At 39.6% G+C, this 25,010-nt stretch overlaps 1 protein-coding gene across 1 annotated transcript in view; it reads left to right on the plus strand.

Annotated features, from left to right (window-relative positions):
- Window positions 1–2,327: 2,327 nt before the first annotated feature.
- CR2 (complement C3d receptor 2) overlaps window positions 2,328–25,010 on the plus strand; it is a 36,339-nt gene continuing 13,656 nt past the window's right edge. Inside the window, exons 1-13 of the mRNA XM_081223574.1 lie at window positions 2,328–2,410; window positions 16,805–17,194; window positions 19,051–19,239; window positions 19,325–19,424; window positions 19,652–19,734; window positions 20,255–20,662; window positions 21,264–21,440; window positions 21,520–21,610; window positions 21,903–21,979; window positions 22,893–23,297; window positions 23,683–23,859; window positions 23,934–24,021; window positions 24,377–24,459. Coding sequence (XP_081079700.1) covers window positions 2,353–2,410; window positions 16,805–17,194; window positions 19,051–19,239; window positions 19,325–19,424; window positions 19,652–19,734; window positions 20,255–20,662; window positions 21,264–21,440; window positions 21,520–21,610; window positions 21,903–21,979; window positions 22,893–23,297; window positions 23,683–23,859; window positions 23,934–24,021; window positions 24,377–24,459 — 2,326 coding nt within the window. The 5' untranslated portion in view covers window positions 2,328–2,352. The remainder of the gene's footprint in view (window positions 2,411–16,804; window positions 17,195–19,050; window positions 19,240–19,324; window positions 19,425–19,651; window positions 19,735–20,254; window positions 20,663–21,263; window positions 21,441–21,519; window positions 21,611–21,902; window positions 21,980–22,892; window positions 23,298–23,682; window positions 23,860–23,933; window positions 24,022–24,376; window positions 24,460–25,010) is intronic.

Raw genomic sequence — 25,010 nt, forward strand, 5'->3', positions numbered from 1 at the left:
AGGAAAAGAATCACTATCTTGAAGAGATGGATGAATGAATAAGGAAAATGTGCCATATATATATATGTATATATTCAGCCATAAAAAAGAATGAATCTTGCCATTTTTGATACCATGGATGAACTTTGAAGGCATTATACTAAGTGAAACAAGTCAAGCAGGGAGAGACAAATACTGTATGATCTCATTTATATGTGGAATCTAAAAAACACTGAACTCATAAATACAGAACAGACTGGTGGTTGCCAGAGGTGGGGGGTGGGAATCAGGGGAAATGGGTGAAGGTGATTAAAAGGCACAAAATTCCAGTTATAAGATAAGTAAGTTCTGGGTATACAATGTACAGCAGGATGACTATAGTTAACAATACTGTATTGTATATTTGAAAGTTGCTGAGAGAATAGATCTTAAAAGTTATTATCAGAAAAAATATGTAACTGTGAGGAGATGGATGTTAACTAAACTTACTGCGCTAGTCATTTGCAATATGTACATATATCAAATCATTAAGTTGTATACCCTAAAATAATACAATGTTATATAACAACTATATCTCAATAAAACTGGAAAGAATTAAAATAAATATATCAGTTACCCCAAAACATTAATCTCATCCAAAGACAACCTTACAGAAACTCTCAGAATAATTTTTGACCATATATCTGGGCACTCATAGCCCAGTCAAGTTGACATAAAATTAACCATCACAGTATCCAACAGGATATTGTGGAAGTAATACAGTGTGGATTCTGAGGCTTCTGCCTTGCTCTCTTGTTCTACAGGAAGCCAGCTGCCATGTCACAAGACACTCAAATAGTCCTAGGGCAAGGTCCTCTTGGTGAGGATATCCGGCCTCCAGTCCACAACCATGACAGTGAGTCATCTTAGACTTGGATCCTCCAGTCCCAGTCAAACTTTCAGATGACTGCAATTCTGGCCAATGTCTGCACTGCAACCTCCTGAAAGATCCCAAGCCAGAACCACCTTGCTTAGCTACTTTTAAATTCCTGACCCCCAGAAACTGTGTGAGATAATACATGTTTATTCTTGCTTTAAATGAATAAGTTTAGGGTAATTTGTTCCTATGCAATAGATAACTGATTTAAAAGTCATTCTACAAAAATAATTGCTGTGTACTCTTCAAAAATGTCAAGGTCAGGAAAACAGAAAAGACTTAGGATCTTTACCAGATTAAATGAGAAAAAAGACAATCAAGTGCAATGCATGATCCTAGAATGATCCTGGACCAGAAAAAAAAGGGGGGGTGTTCGTGTGTGTGCACGTGCAGGCACCCGCCCGCCCACACGTGTTTGCTATAATAAGGAATATTAGATGATTGGAGAAATCTGTACAATCTGTCCCTTATGTAATATGTTAATTTCCTCTTTTGAATCATTGTACTGAAATTGTGTAAGACTATGCGCTTGTTTTTAGGGAATACATACCAAAGTATTTAGAGGAGGGGTATCATGCTTGTAACTCATATCAAAGAGTTCCAAAGTAAAAAATATATATAATTATACTTATATACACATATAAAGTATATGTGTATATATCTAGATCTCTCTATATATAACTATACTATAGCTATTTATCTAGAAATAGAGATGGAGAATGATAAAGAAAATACAGTAAAATGTTAACATTTGGAAAATCTGAGTGATGGGTGTATAGGGATTCTTTGTATTATTTTTGCAACTTTTCTGTAGTAATTACTTCAAAATAAAAAGAAAAGAACAGCAGAGAACAGCAGAGCTGGTTGCTGTTCCTGTTTCCTTTGTAAATAAACGGTTTTCAAACGGAGGGTTGGAAACATTAATAACTTTTGAAATGAATTTAGCGAATCCAAATCAGAATTTTCAAGAGAGAGAGGGGAGGGGAGTGAAGGGGAAGGGAGGGAATGGGAGGAAAGAGGAGGAGAGGAAAGGAAAGGAGATGATAATAGAATAGAACAGAATAGAATAGAACGGGAGCGAGCGTTGTAGATTAGTAAAGGCAGTAGTATTTTGTTTCAGTTCTCCAGAGAGACAAAAGTGGATGCACTGGGTGGCGTGGTCAAAAACGCTGGAAAGCCACTGCACTGACGAGTAGAGTCTGAGCCAAAGACTGAATCAGAGTTCTTCCGCCCGCCCGCCCCCGGCCAACCCCTCGCCCCCTCTGCAGCCCTCACCGCGTGGTCCCGCCCCCAGCAGCCAGCAGGTGTGCGCTCAAGCTAGCACGTGGTGCCAGACACTACTTAAGGGCCCACCTTCCCCTGCTTGCATCTGCCCCCTTCTCCAGCCCTGTCATCCCGGAGCTGCCAGAGGCTCGCGGGTCTCAGACGCATCCAGCCGCTGGGGCTGCAGCCTTGGCATGGGCGCCGCGGGTCCGCTCTGGGTTTTCTTGGCTCTCGCCGTGCCAGGAGTCCTCGGTGAGCTGGGAATGGGAGCTCAGAGGTAGGGACGCGTCTGGGGCCGGGACGGCCTCTGTGCCGCGATGCAAAGGAGACAGTCAAAAGTTAGAAGGCGGGGCAGTCTTGCATGCCTCGCTCGCTTTGGGGGACCCCGAGATCTCTTGGTCCTGAATGTCCTCGCTCGCTCCTCCTGGGCTGGGACCACCAGAATTGGAGGCTGCGTTAGAGACGCACTATGTGATCTGCCCAGTGTGGCTTGTGGCGTGGCGTGCCCGCTCTGTGCTCTCCGGGCTCCCCGCCCCCGGGACTCAGCAGGTGCTCAGCGCTCTCGGTCTGGAGGTCTTCGAGCTCTAAAGCCCGGACACGTATCCGAAACCTACTCGTGCTGAGTGCATGCGACTCGGTTGCATGCTCCGCTAGGCGCGGGAGTTTCTGCGCACACTGAACTCCCTCCTGCCTGGTAAAAGCAGTACAGCCTCCTGCTGCCTTCCCAGAATAAGAATAATGTCTGATCCCCAGGCGTGGTTCTAAAAGATAAACATCTGGAGTTATTTAGAAAAGTTGATACGTGAATAAAAACTGCAGTTCTTTGTGTTATTTACCTTCTGTAATGGTAAGGGCTCCAGAAGGTGTCATTAAACGTTTATTATAATTTTCTTCCTCCAGATTGGCTTAATTTTAAAGAAGTATTGTAATTTTTTAAGATTGAAGTCTCTAGGTGATAAGATAGGTATAACTTTTTAATAATTTTCAGAGTACATTGGATTCCCAGTTTATTAAGAAGTTTACTGTATACAGACCTCAATACCTGCGTGACTTTTGGCAAGTCATTTCGCTCCCTAGCCTCAGTTTCTTCATCGGTAAAATGAAACTAGAGATAAGCAGCCCTACCCTACTCGGCTGCCCTGAATATCAGATGAAATTAGGCAAATGAAAGTTAAATGTTGGATGTTACTACTAGATGCCAGTAATAAGACGACTGTCTGGACCTGTTTTGATGGAGTCAGCATTTAAGCTTGACCACTCCCAGCTTGTTAAGGGATAGTGCATACGTTTGTTCTATCACAGTTCACTTTGTCTGCTTCCTGACATTCAACTTTATCCTGACCCTTAACTGAACATTTCCCCAAACCATTATCTTCATCTCTCTCTCTCCTACATATTAACTCTTTGAACAAACCCACTTTCACAGCATTCTCTAACACCTCCGTGTGTCACAGTTCCTGACCTGACTTCTTGCCAGCATTCCATTCCTTTTTTTAAATTTCAGAGAGGATATTATCAATTGAAAATCAACTTCTTTTCCAGCCCTGTCAATTCATTGTACCCTACAAGGATGCCAGAGCATCCCCTTCCAGTAGCAGAGCAGGACCATCCTTTCGGTCATTTAACTCCAAACGCACGAAAGATCAGGTCTACCTTTCTGTCGACTGTCACAGCTAATGTGCTTCTGTTGTTTGTCTTCTTCTTACACCAATATTCTAATCATATTCATTATGATTACCGTTGTAACAACCTCCTCTCTTACAGGTTATTCTGATACCCGTCTTTAACTTTTCCAATGGTGAAAACTAAAATTTAAAAACATTTTTTTTTTCATTATTCCACTCCCTTGCCCAAAAATCTAAAAGGGCTTCCTACTGCCTGTGGAATTAAAAAAAAAAAATCTGTCTTCAGCCTTTCAAGCCTTTGGTAATTGGCTCTCACCTAAGCATGCCCCTCCTGATTCCCCACTGCTTCCTATCACAAATGCACTGCTCATCTTCTTGCCTGACTGACACCCCAAGGTCCTTTGTTCATGCTATACCCACGCTCCCTCCTGACTTTTGCATGATGGTTTGATTTACATATATTGTGGAATGATTACCATAGTAAGTTTAGTTAACATCCGTCATCTAATATATATATACAATAACAAGAAAAGGAAAATTTTCTCCTTGTGATGAGAAGCCTTAACAATTTTCCTACGTATCATAAAACCATGTTAACTATAGTCATCGTGTTGGACATTGCATCACTAGTATTTATTTTTCTTATAACTGGAAGTTTGAACCTTTTGACCACCTTCCTCCAATTCTCTCTCCTCCCACTCCCTGCCTCCAATAACCACAAATCTGATCTTTTTTTCCAAATTTTGTCTTTTTGTTTTTAGATTCCACATAAAAGTGAGATCATACATTATTTGTATGTCTCTGTGTGACTTATTTCACTTAGTATAATGCCTTCAAGGTCCATCCATGTTGTTGCAAGTGGTAGGATTCCCTTGTTTTCTTAATGGTTGAATAATATTCCATTGTATATATTCATCCACAACTTCTTTATCCATTCATCTATTGATGGGCACCTAGGCTGTTTCCATGAGTTGGCTATGTTTCCATTTGTAAATAATGCCACTATGAACATGGGGGTGTAGTTATCTTTTCAAGTTAGTGTTTTCATTTCCTTTGTATATATTCCCAGAAGTGGAATTGCTGGATCATATGGTAGTTCTGTTGTTAATTTTTTGAGGAATCGTGGTGCCTTTTTAAAATACACATTTCTGGGTTCCATCTCACCTTCCAGAGATTCATATATTTGGGGTGAGGGTGGCCCAGGAAGCTGAGATTTAACAAGCACTCTGGAAAATTCTGAAGCAAGTGTCTTAAAGAGCAAATTTCCTTCTCAGAGTGTTTTCATTTTTCTCCTTTTATCTATTTGCATAAACCAATTCAAATTTCCTGCACCCTTAAATTTCACTCTTGCCTTGACTGACTGCCTCACCTTAACAAACACTAAGAAAATAAAATCATCAAGTAGGAATTCCCTAATTTTCCAATCATCTACCTCCATCTGAGATCAGATCTTTTTCTCTCCTCTGGTTAAAACCTGCAAAGGGCTACCCATCACATTAGGACAAAATCCATGCTCCTTAACCTCAACTCCAGGCCTCTGCTTCTCTGAAGTTCTCTGTACTCCTCCCTCACTGACTCTTCTCCAGCCACACTGGCCTTCTTTCTATTCCTTAAACGGAGTCATGTTTGTTTAGCTATGCACTAGGTGTTCCTCTCTTAAAATGCTCTTCTATGGGTCATCCCTTGCCTGTCTCCTCAACATTCAGATCTCAGCTCCATTGACACTTTTCTGTGACTCTTACCTGAAGTAGTCTATACCCCAGGTCACTCTCTATCACATAACCGTGTTTTATTCTCCACAGAGCACCTATCATCATATAAAACCTTCTTATTTATTTACTTGTTTGTTCCCTCACTGGCATACAAGTTCCATGAGATCAAGGCCTTTATCTGTCTCTATTGCCTGATGGATCTCAGTACATGGTATTACCATCAACCGAGTTGCTCAAGTCAAAAGCCTAGAAGCCATTACTGAATCCTCCCATTCCCTTAGCCCCACATTTAAGTACAACAGAGTCACCCATTTCTCACTGTCTCCTTGTGCTCAAGCTTCATTTTTTTGCTCTAAGCTACTATAATAGCTTCCAGACTGCACTCCCTACTTCTGAAAGTAAAAGTCCAGTCCATTCTCCATCCAGTTGCCAGACTCTTTTTTTTTTAAGTTAAATCAGGCCATGTGACTCTCTTGCTTGAACTCTCCAGTGACTTCTACCCAGAACAACATGGGGACATCCTCCTGTGGACTAAGAAACCCTGTGCAATCCTACCTTCTGGGGTTTTTAACTCAATTCCATTTCACTCTGATCACTAAGTTGCAGCCACACTTGCCTTTTGTTTATCCCTAAAGCATAGTAAATCCATCCCTGCTGTTAGGCTTCTGCCTAAAATGCTTTTACCCAGCACTTTACCTGTCTGGTACCTTCTTTTCCTTCAGTCATAACTCAAATGTCTCCTCTTCATAAGCCTCCTTTAACCATCATAACTGAAGTCATATGCCATCCTGTCCCCTCCTTTTTCCAGTACATTACATTTTGATACATCACCCTGTTTATTTCCTTTACATACCATCTATTTATTTATTGGTATTTATTTATGGTCTCTCTCCCTCTATTGGAAGATAAATTCCATGACTGTGAGAGCCTTGTGTCTAATGTTCACTGATGCGTATTCTGTGCTTAAGACAGTATCTTGGTTCATATGCACACCCATCATTCAAAAATGATCAGATAGCCAGGAAACCCAGTGTTATGTTATTTGATCATAATAATTCTCATTATCAATAATAATTTTTCCTCCTACCTGCTATCTGACCTAAATTTCAGGGTTATTTTGATCATCTTGTATATTTGTTCTTCATTCATTTCAAATGGTTCAAGGAATGTGTATGTCAATGTTTTGTCACTATATTCTATTATAGATCCAGTCATGATCTACACTGATGTTTACCCTGATTTTAAAAAGATGTGAAGAGGGTCCAATGACTCTTAAGAAAATTAATGTTCATAGGCTAACTTTCCCTCTTCTGATATGGAAGAGAACATGATTGCATGGAAATTGCATGGTCACATGGAAATTCTGTCCTGTGACCTGGGATTTTGGCAATATCATAACTAATAAGAGCTGGTGTCCCCCGAGAGAGAGGTGTCCCTAAGTCTCATTGAAGATAAAAATTTCCCATTGTTTCTCATCCGGAAAGTATGATTCTTATCTCCTTTCACCTTCTACTTTTTTTGCTTCAAGATCTTGGTTACTTCTCAGTCCATGTCATCACTATTGATTAAATCTTGTAAACTCAAATTGGTTTTCAGATTGTGGAAAATTATTTAGGATTGTTCTTATTCACATTGGATAATTACAGGTTAAATCATTTGATTAGGGTGAATTAGTACAAATAACGGCAGGGTCGTGAAGTTGGTCTTTATTGAGGTCAAACCCTGGTTTTCCCTATAGAGTCTTTCTGTTTTGTGAAAGTATGCATTTGAAAACATTTGTAGGTGTTAATGGAGGAAACCAAAGGAGTTAAGGAAAGAAATAGGAGACCTACAGTGGGATCTGGGTCCCAACAGTAATGGCTATTCTTAGATCCTGTCCATATGACTTCTCCAACAGAAGTGTTGGGCTACAAAAAGGTTGGGTCTGGCCAGAACTTTGGGAGTTCTGTGTTTGCCTTTGTGTCAGTTAGTCCATGTTTGTTCTTTGACTTGCACCTGTATCAGTTTCAGATTTGTTTGAAAAAGGAGATTTATAAATTTGATATTCAAATATACCACCATTCTGGAGTTGAAACTTGAACTCTCTTTCATACCTAGAAAAATTCTTTTCCAGGTACATCCTCAAGTATCTGGGTGTTACAGTTTCTTACTCATCTCCTAGACTAAGATTTGTTTCCTCTTCATCATCATCATCATAATTATTTTAAGTCACAGAGAAGTGTCTTGAAAAAACTGGCTCCTTTTATCTGGTACCCATCAGGAAGTATTAACTCTTTGGGGGGTATATTACTCTACTAGGTTAATGGAATAAAATAATGAAGAATAAAAAACAATGCTATTTTCTTCTTGCTAGTATCTAAAGGTTTAATGACTAAGATAGTAATGTTAATTCATTAAAGTAATTTTAGAGGATCATACATGTGATGAGCTTTCAAGGTCTGATATATTTGATATACTTGTTTCCTGTGCTATTCCAGAAAAGTTTCTACTTACAGGGTTTTAGTTTTTATTTATGAGGTTGTAAGAAGATAGAACAACTCCAGGGTCTTTATGGAATTTTATTCAAAAATGATTTTCTCCAGCTCTTCTTCTGAAGTCAATCCTAAAAATTCTTTAAACTCCCAAGCTTATTTCTCTTGCATTCAATATGCATTCATACTGCAAGATATGTCTTCTTTGACCCAGAAAATATTTTTTTATTAGTTTCTGCTTTATAACAAAGTGAATCAGTCATACATATACATCTGTTCCCACATCCCTTCCCTCATGCATCTCCCTCCCTCCCACCCTCCCCATCCCACCCCTCCAGGCGGTCACAAAGCACCGAGCTGATCTCCCTGTGCTCTGCGGCTGCTTCCCACTATCTATCTACCTTACGTTTGGTAGTGTATATATGTCCATGCCTCTCTTTCTCTTTGTCACAGCTTACCCTTCCCCCTCCCCATATCCTCAAGTCCATTCTCAAGTAGGTCTGTGTCTTTATTCCCGTTTTGCCCCTAGGTTCTTCATGACATTTTTTTTTAATTCCGTATATATGTGTCAGCATACGGTATTTGTCTTTCTCTTTCTGACTTACTTCACTCTGTATGACAGACTCTAGGTCTATCCACCTCATTACAAATAGCTCAGTTTCGTTTCTTTTTATGGCTGAGTAATATTCCATTGTATATATGTGCCACATCTTCTTTATCCATTCATCCGATGATGGACACTTAGGTTGTTTCCAGCTCTGGGCTATTGTGAATAGAGCTGCAATGAACATTTTGGTACATGTCTCTTTTGGAATTATGGTTTTCTCAGGGTATATGCCTAGTAGTGGGATTGCTGGGTCATATGGTAGTTCTATTTTTAGTTTTTTAAGGAACCTCCATACTGTTCTCCATAGTGGCTGTACCAATTCACATTCCCACCAGCAGTGCAAGAGTGTTCCCTTTTCTCCACACCCTCTCCAGCATTTATTGTTTCTAGATTTCTTGATGATGGCTATTCTGACTGGTGTGAGATGATATCTCATTGTAGTTTTGATTTGCATTTCTCTAATGATTAATGATGTTGAGCATTCTTTCATGTGTTTGTTGGCAGTCTGTATATCTTCTTTGGAGAAATGCCTATTTAAGTCTTCTGCCCATTTTTGGATTGGGTTGTTTGTTTTTTTGCTATTGAGCTGCATGAGCTGTTTATAAATTTTGGAGATTAATCCTTTGTCAGTTGCTTCATTTGCAAATATTTTCTCCCATTCTGAGGGTTGTCTTTTGGTCTTGTTTATGGTTTCCTTTGCTGTGCAAAAGCTTTGAAGTTTCATTAGGTCCCATTTGTTTATCTTTGTTTTTATTTCCATTTCTCTAGGAGGTGACCCAGAAAATATTGACATCTTGGGTTTACTGTCTAAAGATCAAAGTTGTCATTGTAACTGGTGACAAAACAAGCTGAATAGAGATTTTAGCCTCTCTTAGTTTTGATATTCCTGTGGTCTTTGTCTCTAGGTCAGTGTAAGTTCCTGCCAAGGTATCCTTTTGCTAAGCCTAAAATTCAGAGTGATCAGTCTGAGTTTGCTGTTGGGACAACTTGGGAATATGAATGCCTTCCTGGGTATGTCAAGAGGTCATTCTTTATCACCTGCCTAGAGACCTCCAAGTGGTCAGATGCTCAGCCAATCTGTAAACGTGAGTAATCAGTAATAGAAGAATCTTTGGGTCTATAGCATGACTCTATGGGCTAACCTATTATTTTCAAGATAAAAGATGAGAAAGTTAGTAAGTAATATCAAATGAAAGGGGCTCCTACGTTCTCCATGTTTTTCTTTTACTCCTAAGGGTATTCAGTATCAGGTATTGGAGTTAAGTCACGCAGCTGGCCAACCCTATTTATCCTATAATCTTCATGACCTTGTTCTATGGTCTCTGTACTGTGTTACAGTGATCTTAGAAGTTAGTATACAAGGAATATTAGTTTCACCTTATATTAGTTTTCACCCAACTCAATTCAAGAAATATTTTTGAGTAACCACTGGGTATGAAGCATTAGGCTAGATGGTGGGGCTTGGAAGAGATATAAAAATTAATCTACTAGTCTCTGTCATTGAGGAAGTCCTATGTTATTTGTAAAGACTGGTTTTTAAACAAATACTGTACTATGGTGTAATTTCTTTTATTTATAGAGATAAAATTTTATGATATCATAGAGAAGTAAATAATAAGTGCTATCTAGGAGGACAGAGAAATCTAGGTATTACAGACAGAGGAAACAGCATATGCCAACACATAAAGGTATGGAAGAACATGATGTCTCTGGAAAATAGAAAAATTCAGAGTGGTTAGAATATAAGATGCATGGTGAGGAATAGTAGTTGATTAAGTGGATTGGAGTTTAAGTGTGGTGGGCCATGCATTCTTTTCCAATAAACAATGGTAAGTCATTGTAAGTTTTTGAAAGTGGGGAGTGGCATGACCACATTTGTACTTCTGAAAGATAATGTGTGCAGCAGCGTAGAAGATGCACTGGACCAACGGCGACCAGAATTAGAAAGGTAAATTTTATTACTCGATGATCCAATGAGGATTATAGTGGTGGCAAAATAGTTGGTTTGGAGAGAGATTTCTGGAAACCAGTCATGAAAACTTGGTGATCTATTGAATTAAGGGCAGGGGGTAGAGAAAATGAGTTACAGATAGGAAATGATGACTGTGAGGGGTTTGTTTGTTTGTTTGTTTGTTTGTTTTTTTAAGCCATAAGACTTGGTAGATGTTGCCATCAACTGACAGAATATAAAAAGGGGAAACAGAGGTTATAAATTATGGCTGACTACAAATAATGTTTGCATCCATGCTCAGAAACATAGACTACATGCATTAAACAAATAGTGTTATGGAGTTGACTGATCCTTTGGAAGACAGACGTTTTGTAAATGCCCCAAATTTCTTTGAATAAACTTAAGTAGATTACTCAGCAAGTCCAGTCAGGTTGGAATTTAATGTAAAACACAAAACATCCCCCAAATCCCAGTCCCAAATCCTGTTTTGTCTTGTTCTCCCTTGTAGGTAAATCATGTGTGAGTCCTAGAGAACTCCTCCATGGCTCTGTCCTTGCACCCAGGGGTATCGTGTTTGGGTCAACAATTACATATTCTTGTGATAAAGGGTGAGTCACCTGGAGACATCTCCAGAGTACATGGGTATTAGAACACTAGTTTCAACCAGAAATCACCCATCTTCCAAAAGAGAGTTGAGTAATTGCCACCCACCCTTAACCATAGATAAGTAAAAAGAGAATCACCTCTCTGATCTGCTCCAGAGGCAACTCTTCAGGATTACCTACTAGAGAGGATCCCTAGAAGAGAAAAAGGGTTGGGCTATTCTCCTTCCAATTTTAAATCTTCAGTGTTACTGACCAGGAGGTCAAGTTTCATTTGTCTTTAGATTGCTGAATCTTTTGTATGAGTCCTTAATCTGTCACCATTATTTGTCATATATGATATTCTATTCTTTGCCATTCTTTCAGTGGAAAAAGAACTAAGCTTTCCTAAAATGTCTAGCTGGGAGATGATCACTCATCTCTTTGTCTTTAGATATCGACTCATTGGTGACTCCTCTGCCACATGTATTATCTCAGACAATATTGTAACCTGGGATAAGGAAATGCCTTTTTGTGAATGTGAGTAGAATTTTCCCTTTATTGCACGTAGGTAATTCCTCTTGTCCCCCTCCAAAGGGAAAGTGGGCATCTACACATCAAAATAAGTACCCAGGTGGGTTACACTTGGCTTGAGTAGTTCTGGACACAGATCTGTGGTTTATCTTCTTCTATGCCCCCAATCCCATTACACATTCCTTTGCTTACTGTCCTTTGATGGTACATTATCTCATAGTGAATAAGTGCTCAAATCTAAAATATGCCACAAGATTACACACTGCCAACTTTAATCCATGCAAAATGTACACCACCCTAGGGGCCTCTTTTAACAGTTTATCTGTACTCTGGGGGTCAGGACTGGTGACCAGATCATATTTTTGTGGGTTTTTATCGGGCCAGTTCCGTGTATCTTCCTACCTTGCTACTTCCCATTTAGAACCATCTTTGAGATGAGGATATAGAATTTCAATAATAGGGTTTAATTGTAGGCTAAGTGGAAGTTTGGTTTGCAAGAGTTAAGACAAAATTCCCAGAAGGTATAACATTTAAATGCCTTCTCTCTTTTCCTATGTACCCCATCCTCCCCAAGCTATTCCTTGTGAGTCACCCCCAGCCATCTCCAATGGAGACTTTTACAGCAGCAGTAGAGAGGACTTTTACTATGGAATGGTGGTTACTTATAAGTGCCATGTTGGACAGAATGGGAAAAAGCTGTTTGACCTCGTGGGTGAGAAGTCAATATACTGCACCAGCAAAGACAATCGAGTTGGCATCTGGAGCAGCCCTCCCCCTCGGTGTATTCCTGTAGTCAAATGCCCAATTCCAGAAGTTGAAAATGGAATTATGGAATCTGGATTTAGACGCTCATTTTCCTTAAATGATTCTGTGATGTTTAAGTGTAAGCCTGGCTTTACCATGAAAGGCAGCAACACAGTATGGTGCCAACCAAACAGCAAATGGAACCCTCCACTGCCAAGGTGCTTCAAGGGTGAGTTGGGCTGAAACTTTGTGGATCTAGAAATAAATTGAGACTTTGGGAAGAATAGATATATGGTACCTATGAGAAGAGGAGGATAAAGACAGTGTATATAGTTGGGTATCCTGGTTAAAGAATTTAAAAGTAAACTTTGAAAGTAGTATCTAAATGTTGAAGAGTTGGGAAATTTACTATATTCTGGGACAGTGCTAGATATGCATTTCTAAGGGAAATGCATTTCTAAGAGAAACATATGAATTTCTAAGGGAAATTAGAAGGCACTTAAAAAAAAAAAAGCAGGTAGTACCAGAGCGAATGATCAGAGATTTTAATATGATTAAAATCATATGTGATTGCCAACACATGAGATTGCCAACAAACACATGAAAGAATGCTCAACATCATTAATCACTAGAGAAATGAAAATCAAAACTACAATGAGATATCATCTCACACCAGTCAGAATGGCCATCATCAAAAAATCTACAAACAATAAATGATGGAGAGGGTGTGCAGAAAAGGGAACCCTCTTGCACTGTTGGTGGGAATGTAAATTGATACAGCCACTATGGAGAACAGTATGGAGGTTGCTGAAAAAACTACAAATAGAACTACCATATGACCCAGGAATCCCACTACTGGGCATATGCCCTGAGAAAACCATAATTCAAAAAGAGTCATGTACCAAAATGTTCATTGCTGCACTATTTACAATAGCCAGGACATGGAAGCAACCTAAGTGTCCATTACAGATGAATGGATAAAGAAGATGTGGCACATATATACAATGGAATATTACTCAGCCATAAAAAGAAGCAAAATTGAGTTATTTGTAGTGAGGTGGATGGACCTAGAGTCCATCATACAGAGTGAAGTAAGTCAGAAAGAGAAAAACAAATACCATATGCTAACACATATATATGGAATCTAAAAAAAAATGGTCATGAAGAACCTAGGGACAAGACGGGAATAAAGACACAGACCTACTAGAGAATGGACTTGAGGATACGGGGAGGGGGAGGGGTAATCTGTGACAAAGTGAGAGAGTGGCATGGACAAACATACTCTACCAAACGTAAAATAGAGAGCTAGTGGGAGGCAGCTGCATAGCACAGGGAGATCAGCTAGGTGCTTTGTGACCACCTAGAGGGGTGGGATAGGGAGGGTGGGAGGGAGGGAGATGCAAGAGGGAAGAGATATGGGCACATATGTATATGTATAACTGATTCACTTTGTTATAAAGCAGAAACTAACACACCATTGTAAAGCAATTATACTCCAATAAAGATGTTAAAAAATCATATGTGATTAGATTTTATTTAAATGAGGATAAAATAAACTCTCAATCCTATTGGCCAGGCCAATGGGGGAAATAGGCTGATCAGAATTTGATTCAAATTACTATAGGTATTATACATTCTCCTATTGAAAAATGTAGCCTTTATGGAATAAGGCTAGAGTTAAGATCAAGTCACTTCCCCCCATTCCCCCTTTCTCCCCTACTCTTATTGAGAAGTGCCTGACTTACTAATAATCTGGCAACATTGGGAGCCCCTCCCATAAGGCTCAGAAACTTCATCAGTGGTTTGGGAAGCAGGAAGAAAGAGGAGATTTTTGGTGGTAAAAATGCATTATAATAGTTTGATTCCCTTGGCTACAACATTAGTGAGAGTATATCCATTTAAATGAAATGGGAAAATGATGAATGGGAATAATGTTTCCTGGCATAGATCAAGGTACAGAAGGGAGATAGATGCAAGGTTGATCATGTCTAAAATATGTAACACATGTTAGCCCCACTGCACCTCACTCAAAATAGTGTCTGCCTTATACTTTGGAGAATTGACATGACCACCTCCATCTGACTCCTGCCAACCTCAAGTTGGCTTAGGTTGTAGAGAAGAAAGTTCTTATTTCAGAAATAAAAGGACTCTGGTCCTGTTCTTTTCTCAGGGTGTCTACCACCTCCACATATCTACCACGGTAATTATAACAAATTGGATGAGGAATTCTTTGCAGTTGGACAGGAAGTGTCCTACAGCTGTGAGCCTGGCTATACTCTCATTGGAACTAACCCTATGCAGTGTACCTCCTTGGGAACCTGGAGCCATCCAGCCCCCAACTGTGAAGGTGCCTAAAGGTCTATTCCATCTCAAGGAAACTTAGCTGTTTCCTGACTCTTCATGTGCCAGCCTTGTCTCTTTTTTCCTAGCGAAATCATGTGATGCCATTCCACACCAACTTCTCAACGGTCATGTGGTAGCTCCTCCTAATCTCCAGCTTGGGGCAGAGGTTGCATTTGTTTGTGATAAGGGGTGAGTGCAAGGTGATGGGGCCTGACTTGGGGCCTATGATCCATAGCTAAGCATTGCAAAGTGTGATCTTTAAAGGTAGTTAAAATTTTTTTCTCTCCTTTTCTTTACCCTTTATGATTAAGAATTCTGTTATTAAGCAAATTCTATTGATTTTCTCCAAATGTGTATATTGTGCATGGCCAGCCAAAGCTGAGAATTGTCCTTTCATCACTTGCAAAAGCAAAGTTTGGGCTCTGAAGTTAAGGCTTCTATTATGGAGTCTGAATAGATGTTGGGGGTTCAGTAAGAGGGGCTCTTTGAAGTGAGATTAGGGAACAAAGTCTTTGATGTTTTCTTTGCTAGAAACTGAGGATATTCCCTTCTAATGGACAAGAAAATCTTGACATTTGGATGCCAAAGAGGAAAGAGAGAATTCAAGAAAAGAACAGATCATTAGGACTGTTTTCTCTGTGTTTTTAGCTGGTCTGAAGTCCTCACATAGCTTAGCTGATTCACAATCTTAGACATTTTCCTTAAGCCAGAAATGCTTACAAAAATAGAGGCCATTAATACCATATACTTGAGAGAAGTGATGAATTCCATGCAACCGAGAATTGGTTTGTTCTGGTGATGATTTGCTGCCCCTTATTGTTTAAGGTACCGGTTAAATGGCCAATCTTCTAGTCAGTGTGTCTCAGAAGGAATGAGAGTACTCTGGAATAATAAGTTTCCTGTCTGTGAACGTGAGTAGAAAGCAAAAATAATCAAGTATGGATCGTGCCTCTTGATTTTTAGTGTATTCTCATGCATTTATCAATTATAAAATCTTATCAATATGAACATATATATGCCACTCTTCTGTATGTTCTAGAATGCAGACCAAAACTAAATTTACTCAGTTGACTACATATGGTATTGAGTATTCTATGTGTATAAGGATAAAGGCTCTCGAAAGTTACCCCTACTGAAAATGAATAGCACTGATGTGCTGAAATGGTTTGGCTGTGTCTTCTTACACCATTTCCTCATCTGATGAGCAATTCTCGGAGCTAAATGGAAATCAACCTGAAGTTTTGGAGGTTGGCAATTTTTCCTTTATTCTAAGACTCACTCAGAAAAGGTGTGCATATACCAACGTAGCTATAAACAATTAATATTCTTCATGCCTATTAGGACAAATAAATAAAAGATATGAGGTCACTATTCCAAACCTCTGATCACTTCCTGTGGGTCTTTCAAATGGGACCAGCATCAAAGGATGACAAATGACTTGCAGTGAGGCTGCAGTATCTTTTGTAACGGGACAGAATGTGGTCTCACTACTTATAGCACCAGCTGTGTGTTTGAAACAGGCACTGCACAATTAGTATGTTCCAGTACTGTACTTGCCCCTTTCAGGTACTTTTATGTCACTGGATTCTCATTACAACCTTGAATTATAGTCGACTAGGAAACTGAGGCTTAAAGAGGGTGAGACTTGCCTAAGGTCACACAGCTATTGAATGACTGTGGGGATTTGAAACCAGGTCTAATGAGCCCAGATTTCATTAGTCCATGTGCCTCTCCACATGTGATTAGTATGTCTTAACATATTATTTTCATGTACTGTTTGCCTTTTGTTTCATTATTAAAGTTGATTGGACACAGAACTATTCAATAAATTCTGTTTCATTGTTTCTGTTTGGTCAAGATGGCTTATAGTCCTATATTGCTTTGTTTGCTGAGGATCAAGAGAAAGGTAAGAATTTAGGAACTTGGGGACAGGCAGGGACTGTGAGTAAGAAATAAATTATACAAATTTCTAAGTCTATTTCTGAAAAAGTGACATGACCTATATTTGGACTTTTATCTAAATTTGAATCTTATTGTCATGATCAGTATGACCACATATTTTCTTTTCTACTTTGCAGGGATTTTTTGTGACCCTCCTCCTCCTATCAAAAATGGGCAGAAGAGTTATCATCCTAGTCCCATAACTGTTAACGCTGTGGTGAGGTACAGATGTTTGAGTGCCTTCCGCCTCATTGGAGAAAGTATTCTTTTTTGTATAACTAAAGACAATGTGAATGGAATCTGGGATAAAGCTGCTCCTATCTGTGAATATTACAATAAAAATTCTATTTGCTCTGAGCCCATAGTACCAGGTGGATACAGAAATAAAATGTCTAGACCACCATATAGACATGGTGATTCTGTGACATTTACCTGTAATACCAACTTCACCATGAAAGGAAACAAAACTGTTTGGTGCCAAGCAAATAAAACATGGGGACCAACACCACTACCAACCTGTAAGAGTGGTGAGTAGAATGAAAATAAAACTGATTCAGGAGCTTGGAGCCTCGCATTTCTGTGCAGATTAAGTTTGGTATCATTCTGAAGGAAGAACAGTGTGGATGTGTGAATGGTAAGGGTGGAGGGAGGAAGCAATGGAAAGGGTGAAAATTACGGTTTCCTGGCTTTTTCTTGGTTGTAGAGGGATATAAATGTTCATTCAACAAACATCAGTAGAGCAAAGAATTTTAAAGTGTAATGGGAAAATCTAACTACACACACCTAATAATTGAATAGAATAAGTCCCACAAGGATGGGGGCCAGAGTTTGTTTGGACTGAGGGAATTGGGTTTTACAGTTTTCAACTGCATATCTGGGTTATTGTTAAAATGAGAAGAAATGTAAGCTCTAATAGCAAAAACACAACGAGTGGATTTAAAATTGATCTATAAAAGCTGTTAGTATAGTCTGGCAGAAATGATGTGCTGTTCTCTTTCGCCTCTATAAATACTTTCTGAGTGATCCACTATTTTTCAAACTCATGTCCTAAGCCATAATATTTCAAATCAAGTAACTTTGAAAATAAGAACTACTGTAAGCTCTGCCTTTCCCTATTATTTGGTGTGGTTTATGTTGCTGCTGAACTCTAAATCTGAATTTCAGTTATGTAATTATGGGAACCAGCAATATTTGACAAAAATTATATCATCAAAATAAGGTATTTATTTTCTTAATAAAGAACAATATTGATAAATTCTAAATTGATTAAAGAGTTGAAAAAATTATTATTAGAAAAATATGGTTCTATCTATCTGTAAACAGATATATAATCTTGGAGGGAGGGAAGATCTGAAGATAGTCTCAAATGGGGTGACCATGCAAAACAATTAAAGATCATAGCTAGGATTAAAGATTATAAAGATTTAGATAGGCCTATATGTATTGACATGGAAAGATATAGATTATTAAGCAAATAAAGCAGGGCCTAGAATAATATATATTGAGTATACATACACACCGAAAATATGTGTATAGATATATCACATATAGGATCCAAAAACACTATATTACTAGTACCTGTCAGGATAATCCCATAAATAACAACATGCTACTTTTGGAGCAGAAAATAGGCTTAAGGGTAGAATGAGAGTATGAGTGAAAATGGACTTTTTTTTGGTAATTGAAGTTTTTCACGCTGCAAATGTGATTCATAAAGTGTAACTAAAAATAAAAACTAAAGTACTATTTGTGGTATAAAATGGATGTAATTAAACCATACCTGTTTGATCTTTAAAAGACTGAGTCAAAAATTAATGACGGGGCTTCCCTGGTGGCGCAGTCGTTGAGAGTCCGCCTACTGATGCAGGGAACATGGGTTCGTGCCCCGGTCTGGGAAGATCCCACATGCCGTGGAGCGGCTAGGCCCATGAGCCATGGCCGCTGAGCCTGCGCGTCCGGAGCCTGTGCTCTGCCACGGGAGCGGCCACAGCAGTGAGAGGCCCGCGTACCACAAAAAAAAAAAAAAAGAGAGAGAAAAAAAAATTAATTAAGGGGCTTCCCTGGTGGCGCAGTGGTTGGGAGTCTGCCTGCCAATGCGGGGGATGCGGGTTCATGCCCCGGTCCGGGAGGATCCCACATGCCACGGAGCTGTTGGGTCCGTGAGCCATGGCCGCTGAGCCTGCGTGTTCGGAGCCTGTGCTCCGTAACGGGAGAGGACGCAGCAGCGAGAGGCCCGCGTACTGCAAAAAAAAAAATAATAATAATAATTAATTAATTAACGACTGCTTAGCATAGACCATGTATCATTTATTTGGATGTATGTACTAAGTCAAACTGTGAAGGAGCTATCTGATGACCTTTTTCCTAATGTGTGTGTGTAAAGATATCTCCCTGGAGTGTCCATCGCTTCCCACAATCGCCAATGGGCATCACACAGGGGAGAGTGTTGATTCCTTTGCCCCAGGATTGTCTGTGACCTACAGCTGTGAACCTGGTTACTTGCTTCTTGGAGAAAAGACCATTCTCTGTTTGTCTTTGGGAGACTGGAGTGCTGTTGCTCCCACGTGTAAAGGTACCCTAAATTTACAATCAATGTTAAGGATTTGGGCTATTATGTTACTTGCCACACGTTGCTCATCTTTGGCTTGTTTTCTTAGAGGCACAGTGTGAACCTCCAAGACCATTTCTCAATGGGCAGTTAAAGAGGCCCACAAGTCTTCGGGTTGGTGCAACTGTGAACTTTTCCTGTAATGAAGGGTGAGTGTCTAGAGGGCCTATGAGATTTAATTCATTTGACTTATGTGTGCGTGGTGTGAACTGTGAAACCTGAAGAAGGCTTCTCTGTGACGGTCAATGGACAGCTTAAAGTTGTGAGAGAGAATGCCAATAAAAGGAGTTGGTGCCCACAAATTAAGTGAATTTGGATTTTAAATAGAGGGTTTTGTTCTGCCAAATAGTTCTGAATGACCTCTCTTTGTCTCCAGGTATCGATTACAAGGCCAACCTTCTAGCCAGTGTGTAATTGTTGGACAGCGTACTTTTTGGACCAAGATGCCAGTATGTGAAGGTAGGTTACGTGATTGTGGTTTGCAACTAGTTCCTTGGCCAGAGGTTCAACAGGACACCCCATTCTCAGCTTAACTGAAAGCTTTTCATCCAGTTGTTACTATACAGGATCTTACAGAGCAAAGATCTCCCCCAGAGATCTTTAGATCTTTAAGGGATATGTTCTTCACTGAAACATCCTGAATTACCTCTTTGTCCCTTGCTTACTCAAGTAAAACAGGGTTTCTGAGCTTTTCTTTCTCTGAAAACTATGTACAATTGCCAGCCAGGCCATGCACATAAAGGAGATTATATACTTGGTAAAAGAAATCAAAGGATCAGCAAAGTAGATATATTCAGGAATAAAGTTTTAAATCATACTTTCTGAATTATATTGCTATAGCCGCTTTGACAGATTCATTACAGTTTCCAATATTACTGTCCCTGAACCCAGGATGTGAGAGTGGCATGTAGCAACACCTGAGACATTCTTTGTTTGTAGTACAGTTGGAATCTTGTCATCTCTCTCTGTAATTTCCTAGAAATTCTTTGCCCACCACCTCCTTCTATTCTCAATGGAAGACATACGGGCAGCTCTTCATTGAATGTTCGGTATGGAAGCACAGTCACTTACACCTGTGACCGGGGCCCAGAGCAAGGAGTGAACTTCATTCTCACTGGGGAGAGAACCATCCGTTGTACCACTGATAGTCAGAAGACTGGGACCTGGAGCGGCCCTGCCCCACGCTGTGAACTTTCTGTTTCTGAGGTTCGGTGTCCACCTCCCCAGATCCTAAGAGGCCAAATATCATCTGGCCAGAAAGATCAATATTCCTATAATGACACTGTGGTATTTGCTTGCGTATTTGGCTTCACCATGAAGGGCAGCAAGGGAATCCGATGTAACGCCCAAGGCACATGGGAACCATCGGTACCAGTCTGTGAAAAGGGTGGGTATTCCAGTGCTTGGAACAGGTGCCACTGATTCATCCTTCTGAAGCATTAGAGAAGGGGTTATGGACTTCAGCAGGGCCTTTTCCTACTTCCAGTCCCCTCAATTTTACAAAATATAGTGAAGATAAATTATACAGAAGACTTTTTAAACACTGTCTCCCATTCATTTTGTAGGATTATCCTTGGTGGGGGGAAATCATTAGGGACCACTAAGTTGCCTATTTCTTTAAAGGGAAAACAACTGGGAAAAAAATGTTTGTCTTAACCGTGATTTCTTAAAAGAAAAGTGATTTTGACTTCAGCAAAATAACCCTACAGATAGGTCAGAATCTCCCATTAGAAATGTACAAGATGATTCCTTGTACAACAGAGGAATTGGAGCACCCAGTGGGAATGGAAAAAAAAATCTGCAGCTGCCTAAATGCAGAAAAAAAATTGACAACCACTGGTCTAAAATTACCCAGAATTGGGCTGCAAGATTACTTCTGTACTGTACAACGGCCACCAGAGTGGAATTGTAGCATAAATGTCACTTTCTTTGGCTCAGTTTCTTTCTGTCATTGTTTACATAAGAAAAATTCTCTGTCTTTCCTTTAGATTGTCAAGCTCCTCCTAAAATCCTCCATGGGCAAAAGGAAGATAGACACATGATTCACTTTGACCCTGGAACATCCATAAAATATACCTGCAACCCTGGCTATGTGCTGGTGGGAGAAGAATCCATACATTGTACCTCTGAGGGAGTGTGGATACCCACTGCCCCCACATGCAAAGGTTCCAGGCTTTGAACGTTGATGTTTTTTGGTTTTGAGATTGCCTTGAGTTGATTTCTCATCCTCCTCTCTTTTCTTAGTGGCAGAATGTGAACCTATAGGAAAGCAAGTCTTTAAAAAACCCAAGAACCAACTTATTAGACCAGATGTCAACTCTTCTTGTGATGAAGGGTGAGTGAGGACTGTCTCAGTCTGAACTAGGTCTGGCTTATCAGTTACACTGCAAGCTCTGTGTAGGAGTTTATCTCAAAGACCCCCCTGTCACATGTTCATGGAAGTGTTGATCACTATTTTTCCATTAATGGAAACTATGCTGTGCAATGGGCGGGTCGTGCTGATGCTGGTTCTGTTTTTGTTCCTATTGATTCCTGTACTGAAAGTAATGTGTCTGCTATTGAGCCAATAGCTCTTGCTTAGGTTAGTGGTCACCATATGGCAAAATGTCATGACTCTTTTTCCCTAGGTACCGGCTAGCTGAGAGTGTTTATCAGCAGTGCCAAGGCACAATTCCTTGGTTTATGGAGATTCGTCTCTGTAAAGGTGAGTAGAAAAATAACAAAGGATCTTGAGTAATGTGAGATCTATAAATATGAATAACAGAGGGTCTAGAATCCTGTGAGATTTCTGTTTTAGGCATGTTATGGGATTAAGAATATTAGATTCCATTCTATTCACTTTGTCAACAGTTATAGTTGCATAGTTTTGCTTTCTTTTACTTCAAAGCCCAGCAATCACTTAATTTAAATGCATTTAGTTACTGATTCTCTTTTGTGATATGGGAGAACAAGAGTAATGAGGTCAATGAGTATATGAGCCACCATCCTTAATTTTGGTACACTGTAGTTTAGTGGAGAGAACGGGAACTGGTGTGGGATCTGAACTCAGATTATATTTCTACTGCTTATTGACTGGGGGCAATTTATGTAGCTTCTCTGAACTCTAGCCTCTTATCTGTAACATTAGCATCAAACTGCAGACCTCAAAGTTATTATAATTAAATGGTACTATTCCTCCTTTGCAGATGAGACAATTGCCTGTCAAAAAGTAGATGTTCAATCAACAATAAATATTCTTGGCTAGCCTATCATATCACCGCAGCAAAAAGATGTACCATCTCAAAAAAGTTTAATTCTATTCCCCTGTGACTTTTATTGACCTATTGGTTATTTAAAAAAGAATTCTTTTCTTAATTAATAATTTGCTATCAGACTTTACTGCCTCACAATATGATATTGATCTACATCTTCACTTTTAACACATTACAAAAATCTTTCCTATGCAATCTTTTAAACTGAATTTTGCGTAATAATGAGTTTTGATAGAATGCATATCATCACATCTCACCCATATCCTTCAAGAAACCTGATAACGAAAGATTCATAACCAGCCTCATTCCTCTTCTTTGGTGTTTAATACTGGAACAGAATTGTACAGTAACTTTTCATCTTTCCAGATATCACCTGCCCACCACCCCCTGTTATCTACAATGGAGTACACACAGGGAGTTCCTCAGATGTCCTATATGGTACCACAGTCACTTACACATGTAACCCTGGGCCAGAGAGAGGAGTGAAGTTCAACCTCATTGGGGAGAGCACCATCCGTTGTACAAGCAATGATCAAGAGACGGGCATCTGGAGTGGCCCCGCTCCTCTCTGTAAACTTTCCCTCCCTGCTGTTCAGTGCTCACATGTCCATGTTGCAAATGGATACAAGATATCTAGCAAGGAAGCCCCATATTCCTACAATGACAGTGTGATATTCAAGTGTAATAATGGATTTGCTTTGAAGGGCAGCAGTCAGGTTCGTTGCAAAGCCAATAACACCTGGGATCCTGAAATACCAGTTTGTGAAAAAGGTAAAAACTCAGTGGAGAGAAAAATGAGGTATTTACTTGTTTATTCTTGTTTATTATCTCCCACCCAAAGCTAGAGTTATGGAAAAAAGCAAGGGGGCATAGATTACTGTCCCATTTCTTCCATTCTGTAACAAAACAGTCTATGTGTGTTGTTGTATATATTCTTTGTGCAAATGCTCCCTTGGATCTGGGATACAGTCAGGGTAGATAATTGAGAGGATCTTTTTTAAGGTTCCGTGTTCCTTCAAAAGAGCAGAAGGCACTCAGTAATGAATAAGAGCTTGATGATCTTTGGCTTAAAAGTTTCAGACTGTCTATTGTCAAATGTTGTATACTTAGTGTTCTTGAGTTTTTGTTGGTATTTATATGGAAAGTTTTTCTTTAGGCTGTCAGCCACCTTCTGGGCTCCACCATGGTCGGCATACAGGTGGAAATAGGGTCCTCTTTCTCTCTGGGATGACTGTAGACTACACCTGTGATCCTGGCTACTTGCTTGTGGGAAACAGATCCATTCACTGTATGCCTTCAGGAAATTGGAGTCCTTCTGCCCCTCGGTGTGAAGGTACTTTCAGTTCCTGAGTTGTCTTTCTCTTTTATATCAGGCATGTATAAGTAATTCCAACTTTGCTCCTCTAGAAGCACCATGCCAACCTTTGAAAGAAGGTCTTCAAGAGCTTCCAGTTGGTTCACCCGTGGTACCAGTTAATATGTCCTGCCAAGATGGGTAAGTGTGATTCATTCTCAGAAAGGGTCTCCACCTTGCTTTGTGCATTAATTCTAGCCTCAGTTTGTCTTGGTGACTCCCTCTAGAGATTCCTCATTGTCACACTAACAGAGATGGTGAGGTTCCAAAGGTCTAAGTAACATCTCTAACTTTTTAATCCTTTCTTGACATGGAAGTGGCTTTGCTGGGAGTAACTCTAAGTCTAAAGCAGTTTGCTTACTTGAAGGGCCAGGAGTTTTGACTCCTTTCTGCCAAATTTCTTATTTAGAAGTGCCTCTGTATTAGTGGTTTGAGGAGGCTAGGTTTCAGAGATGTGATTTGTAGGAAGAGAAAATGTATTATAATCTTTCTATAGGTACCAGTTGACTGGATATGCTTATCAGAAATGTCAAGATGATAAGAATTGGGTTTGGTTCCAAAAGATTCTACTTTGTGAAGGTAAGTTAAAAAAAAAAGTTGTCAGTGGGTTGTAGGGGGTTAAAGAGAACAGGTCACTACAGAACTAATCTATACCTTAACAGTCGATGTGTTCTAGCTCAGTGTACATAAGAAACATGTTTTAGTGTTTGGATGGTACTAGCATTGGGAAACAAAATTGTCAAGTAGGAAATGGGTACAGTTGGCCCTCTGTATCTGCAGGTTTCATATCCATGAAGTCAATTTGACTGCAGATCAAAAATATTTTTTAAAAATCCTGAAAGCTTCCAAAAGCTAAACTTGTATTTGCTATGTGCTGGCTACTATTTACCTAGCATTTACATTTTATTTACAACTATTTACACAGCGTTTACATTGTATTAGGTATTATAAGTCATCTAGAGATGATTTAAAGTATATGGGAGATTATGCATAGGTTATATGCAAAAACTATGCTATTTTATATAAGGGGCTTGAGCATCCTCAGAATTTGGTATTGATGGGGGATTCTGGAACCAATCCCCTGCAGATACCGAGGAATGACTGTATTTGCCATATACCGGCTGATTGCT

This window comes from Mesoplodon bidens, assembly GCF_964165515.1.
Source record: "Mesoplodon bidens genome assembly, chromosome: 2".
NCBI lineage: Eukaryota > Metazoa > Chordata > Mammalia > Artiodactyla > Ziphiidae > Mesoplodon > Mesoplodon bidens.